Below are 12,886 nucleotides of genomic sequence, written 5' to 3'. Positions count from 1 at the left end.
TATTTGATTCCAAACATTTAGTACAAAGCAATTTAATTAAGAGAAGTCAGCTTTGCACCATTTGTGAAGTTTCCTAGTAATTTATTAATTTGTAGCCAATAATTTCATTAACACATGATTAAACAAAATGTATTAGAACTGGGGAAAAATAAGCTTACTACTAGGAACCCACATGCTAATGCTTAAGGATTTTTTAAAGATTATAAATCAAAGAACTATTTGTTTTTAATATTAGATATAATTAAGACTTTAGAAAAATATGGAACATGCATATACTTCTTCATCACTAAAACATTAACTCAGGAAGCATATGATTTTGTTGGGTGAGAGGTGAAGACATTTGTTTTTATAAATTTAAACTCTCATTGTATTTGTAGAATAATAAATCTGAATATTATGAGAGAAGCATATCCAATTCATATAATATCTGAATTTAGCAATTAGCATTCAAAACACTTGTTTATTTCAACAAATTTAAAAGTGTCTACCATCAATTCCCAAACATACATTTTTTTATTAGCCACAGCAAAAAGTGTCTAATCTGCTTCCTTTTACTGTTTGCCAAAACAAGAAAGCAAGGTAAAATCTGACTTCAAAATGATACATACTATACTGAAAAGTAATTTAAAATGTCTTAGGATTTTTAATTGTTTTCATTATTTGGATTTCATTTGCTACCACCTGTTTTATAATATAAGGTAATCACATCCTAAAAATATTTTAATAATATTGTTTTAAGTATGTAAAAAATAAAAATGTTACATATATATTTTATAATTATATAAAAGTAAACAACTTCTTTGGGGAAAACAAAGAGAGAAATAAAAATGAAGCAACCAAATGCCAATCATAATGTTTTAATTCATTTGCAAATCAAATGCTAAACTTTAGAATTACACTTTTTTTTAGGCAAAACATATTTAGAATAATTTGTGTTTGGCTTTAAAATGCATCTCTAATTTGCTGTCCTTTTCCTCATTTTGATTATCAGAGTATAGATGCACTAGTTATATTCCCATCGTGTTTAATACAGCAAGTGAAAACATTATATATAAATTATGAATAAAAAGCTATTTACCTGCATGGAAATCTATTCCCACAGCAAAAGAGGTTCCAGATATAGGCATCAACGCATCCATTTTGTCACTTGGTTCCAGAGGTATTCCCCTGATTCCTTCGTGGACAGAGTACATAAGAAATGACTCTATACCTAATTGGAAGCAAAAAAAGAAAAAAGTCCAAAATGAGTAGTTAACATCAAAACCATTCATTAGCATTATTTTTCTTTTAATTTTAGAGGATGTTTATTAAAGCTGGGGACAGTGAAACAAGGAGGGGCTGGGGAAATGAGCCTAGGCTGGGCTACTTTGATTCACTAAGAACTGGGAGAAAAGGGGGCCTTGGGGACAGGGTCTGGGGGTTTGCCCGGGATGAGCTGCCCATGTCCATTGCTGCTCTGGTTGTAAGCCTCCTGGGGTCCCTTAGTGGTTAGGAGGTGTGTGTGTGCCTGTGGGGGAAGAAAGGGTGGGAGGGGAAAGGCGAGGGGGTGCCTGGGAAGGAGAGCACTTCCATTAGCACTATTTTTAATGATCCAAACTTCTTTCATAAAATAATGTTTTAGTCCACCTTCCCTTTTTCCACTGTATGCTACAGTTCTGACCAGTTAAAAGGTAGTTGGATTAGTAGTTCTAGAACTTGAGAAAACGTCAGCATCTCCTGGAGGAATGGTTAAAGCCAATCCCCGGACTCCAGCCCGAGGGCCTGAGCATGTGAATTTCTGAAAGGTAGGGGAGATGCTGCTGATGTGGGAACCATAAACACTGAGGTAGGTAATACTTGAAAGCATACCTGGCCTCACAACCAAAATTCACCCTCTTCTCAAAAGCCCGAGCATCTCCTTGCTTCTGTATGATAGATTTTGACTGTAGATAACTATATCAGTTACCTTTCGAATAGACTTCTTAAATCTCTAAAATTAAAAGCACACCAAGTGCTCAACTTTTGCTAAGATTTTGCCTTTTCAGTACCAAAAGTATGTCCTAAAGTGAGCACACATATGTAAGGTGACTACCAGAAGTCTTCATGATGAAGCTGATGCATTTTTCTAACAGGCCAGAAAATGTTAATGTATACAGATTTTCTTACTAAAACAAAAATTCCTAGGTCTAGATATGTCTTCACCACGGCATAGTGGTGTGACTTGGACAAGTTAGTTAATTTTCTGTGGCTCAGTTTCCTCATCTCTAAAAACGGGAACAAGAAACCTACTTCACAAAGTTATTATGAGGATTCTATGAATTAATGTGTTAAGGTAATGAGAGCAGTGCCTGCACAGGAGTGCCACATAAATACATGATTTAAAATGAAATATATGCTGGTATTAACATACATATTTCTCATAAAATTTGAAAATTTTTTAAATAAAATTAAGTTATAATCACTGAATAAAAATATTATTCTAAAACCACAGCCCTTTGGGACTAGTAGAACTAGAGTCTGTGAAATAAAAAGAAGAAAGATATATTTATTCACTTCTTGTTCTTCTGAAGCATTCTCCCACAGTTAAGTAAAGCTGAGAATTTACATGGTCTCTGGTACTTTCTCATAAATAGTTGAAAGAAAGTAAATATAAACTTTTTTTTTTTACTTTCAAATAAACTACATCCCAATTAGATTATAACTGTAGCAAACCAACCACTGTTTGTTTGTTTTTACCTATTTTCAAGTTTCAGTTGGCTTTGACTGGATTTGGTTAAAAGTGTGATAATAAACTGTAGTTCCTGAAAATAACTAAAAACTTAGAAAGTTTCACAAGAACAGAGATACTGAAAATATTGTAGATATATTTGAAATTCTACATATGGTACTTATTAGGGGTACTACTGTACTAATAAAAAGCTAATATTGTTTTCTAATTTTTATCTGATTTTGGTTGCCTAATATCTGCAAGGATAAGTAAATGAATCAGAACTAAAATTTTTTAAAACCGTATACCTTGACATGACATGCGGTTCTTTTGGAGATAATATCCCACCGTACACATGCAAGTCCTTGTAGTTTCAGAGGTTGGTAAACAAAGCTGAGAGCATCCACCATTATTTAGCTGGCAGGAATTGCTGCCTGCATTGATGAGAAACAAAGGAAAGTAACAAAATTAAAAATATATCATTTGCTGTCAATAATTTGAACAAATATTGTGCTATTGTTGATTTCTAAATGCAGTTGTTTTCTATTGAATAATTTGAAGGAGCAGGATACAGTTGAAAACTGCCCCTCCAAAAAGATAAATGGAGATTTAGAATATGGCATACTGATTATAGACAATAATAACATAATCAATTTATAGTATCAATTTAACTTGGAATACAATTCAGTGTTGCTAAGACCAGATATTCATTGTTCCCAACACACACACATAGACACACATAGACAAAAAGGTGACATGATAGATGTGTTAGCTAAAGATACAGTGGTAACCATATTGCAATATACAAATGTACCCAATTAACATACTGTACACCTTAAACTTATACACTGTTATACTTCTATTGTATGTCAATAAAATAAATTTGAAAATAAATTAAAATAGTCATTAAAAATTTTTAAGTAAAGGGAGATATATGAGAAGATTCATAGTTACAGAGCAGCAAAAGAAAACTGATTTGTCATGAATACTGCCATAGACCTTTGTAATATTTTAAGATCACGTAAACAGGAAATCTTTATTTTTTTACTTCTAAGTTTTATTTACAACTCTACAGGTACTTCCTTTTCAAGAATATTTTAATCAAATGTCTCAAATAAATAGCTGTTAAATTATATTATTAATTCAACTCAAAGATTATGCCATTGAAAGAAAGAAGGTATATATAAATTTGATTAATTTTTTGAAAGCAAGAGAATAAGTTTTGCCATTCCTAGAAACATAATTCTCCCCAAATGTGTTTAAAGCACACCCTCTAGTAGTCATCTAATTAACTGGCATATTAACTCTCGTATTTGTATGTAGTGGCAAAGACAAATATTAGTCAGATAATCACAGGTAGGCATTCTATGAAGATGTTCCATTGCATTTACTAGATTCAGTGTGTTAGTTAAAGCTGATAGAGTGAAGTTAAGTAATTTACAATCTCACCTAGTAAGTTCATTAAATATTCAATTTTTACAACAATTTTATTATTCTAAGACATGCAATGTCATTTACTGGATGTTCAAGCTCTGATATGAAGTGAAATAAATCCAGTGAGAATTACAAAGCATGATGAAAGCTATATATCAAAATTGCTCTATAGATAATTCAAAGTACCAATGCAATTCATTATTTCTGCTTTCCTGAAGTAAAGACAGTCTGATGGAATTTAATTGTCAATCAAACCTGTCATGAGTTCTGTCATTTTTGAAGTATGAAATACCCTCAATTTGGGAGATTTCTTATCAGGAGATCCACCATATTTGGACACAGTTAGAATAATAGCAATATATATTGTATTATATTTATTTTTTATAAATAATAAAATTAATCCAAATGAACAACTATGTTGTACAACAATACACACTTTATGTACAATTTGTTTAGTTTCTAAGGAAAAATTGATAGTGAAGGAGAGAAAAATAAAAAAGAAAAGGAAATTGGTCATTATTAACAATATGTATCTTTGCCGATTAAATATGGATTTGTTACAGGAAAATATTAGAGTAATATTTAAAAGTGACAACTTAGGTAATAATTATCTAGCAAGTATGAAATATGAGCTTGGCTTAATATTTTGGAATGATGCTGATTTTCAGACCTCATGCCTCAATTCTCTAGTGGGAGCTAGAAATTCCACTTCACTACCAAGAAGTCTCAGCACTCCAGTGATCTATGTCAAAAATGATAAATGAAGTAGCTAATTGTATTTTGAAATTCAAAGAGGTAGTAATGTTAACATCTTAAGGAGTCCTAAATTGTTCATATTTCATACTAATGAAGCTTTTAAGCTACCTGCTGTAATTCTGTTAATGGGATTATCTTTAATACAGATGCTTTTATCAGCATATTATTCTTTAAAAATACTATTTTCACTGTACTTTAAGCTTACTCATATTATACCATTAATTTCTAATTCCTAGAGGATCTTGTCAGTTTGGTAACACTCTCACAGGTGTAGAATACCCATCTGTATCTATTTGATCAAATCCTTAAAAGACAAGAGAAATCATGTTACCATGAACAAAATGAGCCAAGAATATTACACTAAAATTTTTCTCCCAGAAACTTACTGAAACTGTATCTAGAAAAATTAGATGTAATATGTTAATTTACAAATTCAAACAAAATACATACTTGGTCACATTTAGAAAAAGTGAATATAGATTTTTAAAAAACTGTTTAGAAACATATTTTTCTGTCTCTCATATTTTCTAATGTGTGTTTTCCGATATAATCTCTTCAAGTATTAACTAGGAATTGACGTTTATCATGATACTATAAGGTTATTTATTGTATTAAAATCCACACAAATGTCATATTTTATTGAGTACCAGTGGTTTTTTCCCAATTAATAATTTACTCCCCTCGACTTGAATGCCAGTTAAGTTGTTTATTTTGATACAGAAAATGTTCCATTATGAAATTGCTAGTGAAAACAATGCTGCTCATTATTATAGATAGACAATGGCCAAAATAAATGTCAGGCACCAAATACAGGTTTGTGCTGATGAGTTTGGGTGCTGGTGTCTTCTCAACCATGAAAAGAACAAACACAGTAATCACTTCAGGTGGTTTTTTACAGCAATTGCTTTCTCTTAAAAATGTTTCATTTATTTTAGTTTATGAAAAAGAAATATGATTCCTGCTGTTCCTGTAAAAAAAAAAATGATTTCATGCCCAAATTTGGCCCATGCTTTTTCCAGGGAAAGCAACCATGAATCTGGTCTTCATTTGTCTCTCGATGTGCAGGCCTGTCTCTCAATTGATATCTCCAACAAATCCTGCCTCAGTGATTATCAACTGAGTATTAAATTGATGATCCCCTTGGTTCCTTATTCTTCCCTCTCCTCTTCTCTACTTGGATCTACATGCCCACCTACCTTAGATACAAAATACATTTTCTTGACTTTTTTCCTAGGACTAAAGATACATGAAGATAGCGATTCTCGTGACAGTGACTATATTTTATTTTCTCTGAAAGGAGTTCTGCTAATCCCAGATCATGGAGCAAAAACTAAGAAAGGACTAGCAGGTGTGGGGCTGTCCTGGCTGGCATCTCTGGACTAAGTGCCATATGGGCAATGTGACAAGTCCACCTATGTAAACCATCTGCTAGTTCTCTCACTCCATTTCACTGCACACCATTTAGACAAGCAAAAACAAAAAAAGCAAAATGTTTAGAGCCGATAATGCTGTGCTTGTGGATATGGAATCCTTATGCCAACCTAGCCCATTAGAAGCCGACCAGTTCATTCCGTTTCTGGGCTTAATTGTACATTTCAAATATTTTGCTGGAATTTTTTTCCCCTTATTCTTCTATTTTGTAATAAAAAACTGAGTAAGACCCGCTTCGAAGACCTGACGACAGTATGAATCCCTGGGCAGCTCTGCTAATGTTTTGCAAGCTCATTATAGACCTTGTATGAAAGTAATTTCTTCTCTAGTATTAAGCAGAATTTGACTTTCATCCCTTTTTATGTTAAAAGAAAAAATATGAACCGTCAATTGTTGAATTGAGAAAATAATATGAAAAAAGAGAACATCATATATTCAAAAGGCGGCACAAGCTCATTTCAGTGCGACGTACCTTGCTGTGCTGCTTTATCGTACACTTTCATATGTACAACCCCTGAAGTCTTATTTCTCAGGACAGTGGGGTTTCTTCCATCTCTTTTGCTGCAGGTTCCCAGCTGAGCTAAGTTGTGGTCTGCCCACCATAGTTTCTTATCTATAAAAATGAAAAGGTTTTTTATGGAACAGATAATCATCTTATTTAATAATAAATAGCTATTAAACTGTAATACTTTCTGTTTTCTTTTATTACAGTCTCAATCTCTGTTTTCTACGAGAAGCGGTAAAATCACTTTTACCTTTATAAATGCAAGTCATAGTGACATTTTAGTGTTTAAATTTTCCTCCTCAAACAAAATACCCAAGCAAGTACAAAAAAGATTGTTCTTTAACTTGTTGTTTAAAGTGTGTAAGCCTTTAACCATTAGTACTTTCCATTACTGGGTTCTTTACAGTTATAGTAATCTCTTTTAATTTTTTCAACAGTTTATGCCTCTTTCTCCAAAATTTTATTACTGTACATTATTAAGTCATATTGAGTGCTCACTTAGTAACAGAGATTCTGCAATGTCCACAGATAAAAAAAAAACAGTCCTGACCTTCAGGATACTAGCATTTTACTGGAAATCACACATTTATTATTATATTATTTTATATTGTCATAGCAAACCTGTCAGAAAACTATTATCCTTCTCTTTTCATCAATAAACAATATAATATTCATATACATTAACTTTCTCAATTAAATTTACATATATTGTCTTCCTGTCTATAAAACATGTGCTCTTTCTAAGACTCCAGGCTGAGTACACTAAACAAAAATTTAAGGTAATGCAACGATTTAAAACAAAGCTCTTAATTTAAAGTTTTTGGATAAATTTTATACTTTTCAACAAGAATCAAGTGACAGTTGAGATCAAATCAATTTCTACCTAGAAGTGAAAATAAGTTTATTTATGTCTGCGAACAAAACAATATAGTCTTTACCTTCAAGGAACAATTATTTTCATTTAAAAGCCATGATATTTTGACTGAACCAAAGCATAGCCTCAGGTATGGCAAGAACAGTAATAATGCAGATGTCACAATAATCATCCATTCCTGCATCTGATTTCATGCAATGCACAATTCTAAACAATATCGGTAATTCATTTAACTTTCATAATAATTCTACAAGGTAAGTACTACTACTATTAAATAGTTTTACAGTTAAAAACACTGAGGTAAAGAGAGAGTAAGTAGGTTTCCCTGGGTCAGAGAATGAATAGTGACCCCAGGTTATAGACCAAACACTGATTTCAGTCTATTAAGTTAATCTCCTTCTCATGGAAAAAGCTTAGTGTTCTCTCCCTTGACATTCAGATATGGCACCTAGAGTAGGATAGTGAAATTGAGTAGTCTATTCACTTATGCTTTTATTTATACACAAATTTGCATAAGAATAGTGACAGCCTCTGTGAATAAAAAAAGGTAGAAATTTTGACTGGAGTAAACATGTGTTTTTGCTTCTATTTTTTCTACTATACCACTGTGATAAAAATGTAGAAACATAAAAGATTAAAAAAAATGAACCCATATAATAAACAAGAAAATTAAAGCATGTATAAAAGGTGATATGTGGATAGAAACAGGAAAATGGAGAAATGGGCAGAGTTGCAACATGAAAAAAGCAACAGAGGAAGGGAAGCCATCGCTCTCCACAGAATTCTGGGTGACCATGATTCCAGCCTGTAAATAAGAGGGTGAAAGCAACAGAAAGATTAAAAATAGAGTGAATGAGCGACATTACTTTTACAAGTAATGCCACTACCATTTCCCCCACTCCCTGTCCTGAGACCAAACATATGAGGACCACATTTCCAAGTAACCCACCAGCAAAAAGAGTAGAAAACATGAGCATATGTGCCTGTGTGTGTGTGTGTGTGTGTGTGTGTGTGTGTGTGACATTTTAGACTAAGATGCTTAAAGAAAACCTTTTTCTTAACTTCTCAGACAGGAAAAGGTAAATAAGTTTCAAAGGAGTATAAGTTAAACCTATGTCAGACTTCTTTTCAACTATGCTAGAAACAAGAAAACAGAAAAGCAATACGTTCACAATTATAAGGGGAAATTATAATTAAGCTAGAGTTCTACACCAAACTATTAACTAACTGTATAGATTGTATGTGTGGGCGGGGGGTGGGGTGGTGGTGGTAGAGGGCTATACGTGGGGGGTGGGGGGGGGTTATCTCAAAGTTTATCAGCCATCAACTCTTAAGAAGAAACTGAAAGCTGGAACTTGAGCAAAATGAGAAAATAAGTCAAAATAATGCCATGGAATCTAAGAAACAGAAAATTGAACAAAGCAAGATGGCAAAGGGAAGCTCCAGAATAAGGCATATGCATTAAACATAAGGAAAAAGCTGTCCATACTGGATCATGAGCCTGGAAACACTGGGAGTAAGATCTCTAGGGAAAAAATAAAAAGAATGAGAGAGAAAGAGATGGAAATAAAGATAGAGAGATATAAGGAGAGAGAGAGGGGGGGGAGGGAGAGAGAGACTAAAAAAATAAGTACATGTAATCCTACCCTTTAATTCTAATCTGTCCTATAATCCTAATAAATGCCATTTACTTATTTTCAATTTTAAAGTCAGTCTTTAAACAAAACACAGAGGACTCACTGTAATTACAGTATACAACATTAATGTTAAAAACATTAGCAAACCATATATATATATGCCAAGCGACCGAAACAATAGAACAACTGGAATGCCCGAACGACCAGGTGCTATGACAACCAGCCCCCCTCAACCTCCCTCAGCCCCTCCCCCCGGTTGGCCCACCTCAGATCAGCCCCCATTGGTGCACCGGGCCTCTAGTGTAAAAATAAAAGTGGAGTTGTCTAAAGATTTAACATGCAAAGCAAGAAGAAAATGTGGTTAGAAAGAAGAAAGAATATCATGGAAAAATTGAGTCATTTTAATAGATAAGTAAATAGAGATTGAGCAAATTTGTTTAGAAACCTTTGAAAGGAGAAGAAAAGGGTAATATAAATGATAGCATATATGCAAACTAATGCATGACATCTAAAGTTAATAAATAAAAAATTAGTTGTTTTGAAATATCACCTAGAATGTTTATTAGTAACCCCAGAAAACTAATAATAGACAGAAATAAGAGATTTACCTGTGAAATGTGACTGGGGTGAAAAGGTTGACTTAGGAGATATTGCTGATGATAACAGTCTTTTTATATTACTTGCTTTGTTGTTACAAGTATATTATTTCAGAAACAAAATTTATAAAACATGTGGACACAATCAATAAATAATAAGAATTTACCTAAAGTATGGAATTCAGAGTCTAATGGACTGACCGCTCTCTGACTCAAGAAAAAGGCTATGCTGGTTAGGTTTTTAAAGTAGGCCACACAACACACTTCTGTCTTCTATACCAAAACATTTCACCGCTAGGACATAGATGATTGAGTGAGGCTAAGAGCTCTGACTCTGAGAACCATGAGGATGACCTTTCCTAAGACCTAATGTGTCTTGAGCAGCAACTCTATGGCAACATTAGAGCTAAACAGAAAAAGGGGTAAGTGATTTTTTAAGATAATATCTCTCTCCGCAAATTCTCATGTTTCAGTCAGCAATGATATCACTTATCATGACCCTGGACCCTATCCATTTAAAACTGAACATGTTAACAAATCTCTATGGCAAAATAATAAAAATGTTATTTCTGGTTGCATTGTTCTTATTGCTACAGGAAATTAGTGAAAAAATAAGAAGAAAAACATTTCTTAACTACTAGAAGGTAGCCACCCTGTGGCAGACTCAAGGTGTTATTTAATGGTCCGATTATATTTTTATGGGATAATACAGAGTCAGGAAATAAGTAGGAGAAGGACTAAACACAAAGAACCATGGCCTTGAGGACAATGACCAAAGAATCTGGTGCCCATGAAGGACTATGAGGATTTGGATAACAGTAGTGACCAGCATGAAACTAGAGCCACAAGTATCCTGGAAAAACTATTTAGGTTCATCTCTAGTTCTTGATCAAGATTCTTAAAACTACCTAATAATATACTACCTCAATTACAAAATTCTCTATCAGGTTTTTAAATCACTATATAAACTACATTGATTCTACCTACTGCTAGGTCTTTTCATCCTCCCTTTAATGCATGCATTCAGCCTAATCTTATCACATCATAATATTCCACTAATGTTGATCATCTATTATTTGTAAAGCACTAATTTTGATAATGAAAACATGACAGGAGACAAGATATCTACCTTCATAGATTTATGTTCTTGTGAGAGAGACACACAAGAAATAAACACATAGAAAAGAAATCACTGAAATTCCTATAAACCAGTTGTAAAAAAACAAACTTATTGAAAATGGGCAAAGGGCTTGATTAAACATTAATCCAAAGAGACGCAAACAGCCAACAGATATATGAGAAGATACTCAACATCACTAATATCAGGAAAAAGATGCTCAACATCACTAATATCAGGAAAATACAAATCAAAACCACAATAAGGTATCACTTCACACCAGTTAGGATGACAATCATCATTAAAAAAAGATAACAATGTTGGAAAGGATGTGGAGAAATAAGAACTTTTGTACACTGCTGCTGGGAATGTAAAATGGCACAGCCACTACAGAAAACAGGATTACTCAAAAAATTAAAAACTGAACTACCATATGACCTAGCAGTCCCCCTTCTGGGTATGTATCCAAAAGAACTGAAGTCAGAATCTTGAAGAGATATCAGCACTCCAATATGCACTGCAGCACTATTCACAATAGTAAAGGTGTGGAAACACCATAAATGTCCTTCAGAGAATAAGAGGATAAAAAATGTGATATATATGTGTGTGTAGATAGACAGACAGACAAATAAATAGATAGATAGATAGATAGATAGATAGATAGATAGATAGATAGATAGATAACCATATACATACATACACACAATGGATTATTACTCATCCTTTAAAAAGAAGGAAATAACTGCTGAGGGGATATTGAGAATCGGGGAGGCTATGCATGTGGGGGGGGATAAAAGGTATATAGGAAATCTCTGTATTGTAATCTTATTATGAAACAAACTGCTCTAACAAAACAAAGTCTTTAAAAAAAATGGAAGATAAAGAAAATTTTGCCATATGCAACAACATGAATGAAATGCAAGGACATTATGCTAAGTGAAATTTGCCAGTGACAAAAGGACAAATACTATATGATTTCACTTACATGAGGAGTCTAAAATATTCAAATTCATTGAAACAGGGAGTAGAATGGTGGTTATCAAGGGCTGAGGGGAGGGAGAAATGAGGAATTGCTATTTAACAGGCATAAAGTGTCATTTGCATAAAATGAGTAAGTTCTAGAGACCTGTAGGGCCTACAGTGAACAATACCATACTGTGCACTTAAAAACTTGTTAAGAAGATGTGTATCATGTTAAGTTTTCTTTAAAAAAAAAAAAAAGACATAACTGAACACTGCTATTAGTGATGTGAAGAATATAGATACAATTCAGTTATTTATTTTGTTTGTTTCTTTACTGTTGTGCATAATTCTACCATAATTCCATCATTGCACAAGTATAACCCCACCCGCAGCAAAATATCTCAGACTAGCATATCTCACAGACCATATCTTCCTTCTCATTGGTTCTATGGCCTGTAAGGACAGAATCATACAGTTTTATTTTGTTGCTTTTTCTATTCTTTTCACTTGTACAAATTTAGACTTCTTATCCAGAAATGAAAATTCCTTCGAGCAAGGATCTTGTACTTCTTTGTATTCTTCACAATACTTTGCATTCTTTTAAACTGAGTATAATGTAGAAATTCCCTAAATACATGTTCAATGATTGGGAAAATAAATATCCCCCAAAATATCTCTCATGATAATTCATAATTTTGAAAGCATTTCAATAAACCCATCTCTCCCAATCCCTATTGATATTATCTTTTAAAAATATTTCTTTATAAATATTATCCTTTATAAAGATTCCTCTAATAGAAATAATTTTGCTTTTGATGGTGTAATTAGTATTTTGATTCACAATTGTTTCTTTCACATTGTTATTAACATGAATACACAAGAATCTT

The 12,886-nt window shown here is 33.0% G+C and overlaps 1 protein-coding gene across 1 annotated transcript in view; it reads right to left on the bottom strand.

Annotated features, from left to right (window-relative positions):
• The window catches only part of LRP1B (LDL receptor related protein 1B), a 924,684-nt gene that overhangs the window by 497,774 nt on the left and 414,024 nt on the right, over positions 1-12,886 (bottom strand). The window contains exons 29-31 of the mRNA XM_059704885.1: positions 6,780-6,920; positions 2,995-3,120; positions 1,079-1,210 (exon numbers count right to left, since the gene is read on the bottom strand). Coding sequence (XP_059560868.1) covers positions 1,079-1,210; positions 2,995-3,120; positions 6,780-6,920 — 399 coding nt within the window. The remainder of the gene's footprint in view (positions 1-1,078; positions 1,211-2,994; positions 3,121-6,779; positions 6,921-12,886) is intronic.

Source organism: Myotis daubentonii, chromosome 7 (genome assembly GCF_963259705.1).
Source record: "Myotis daubentonii chromosome 7, mMyoDau2.1, whole genome shotgun sequence".
NCBI lineage: Eukaryota > Metazoa > Chordata > Mammalia > Chiroptera > Vespertilionidae > Myotis > Myotis daubentonii.
The sequence above is the reverse complement of the archived record's forward strand: the minus strand, read 5'-3'. Positions and strand labels throughout refer to the sequence as shown.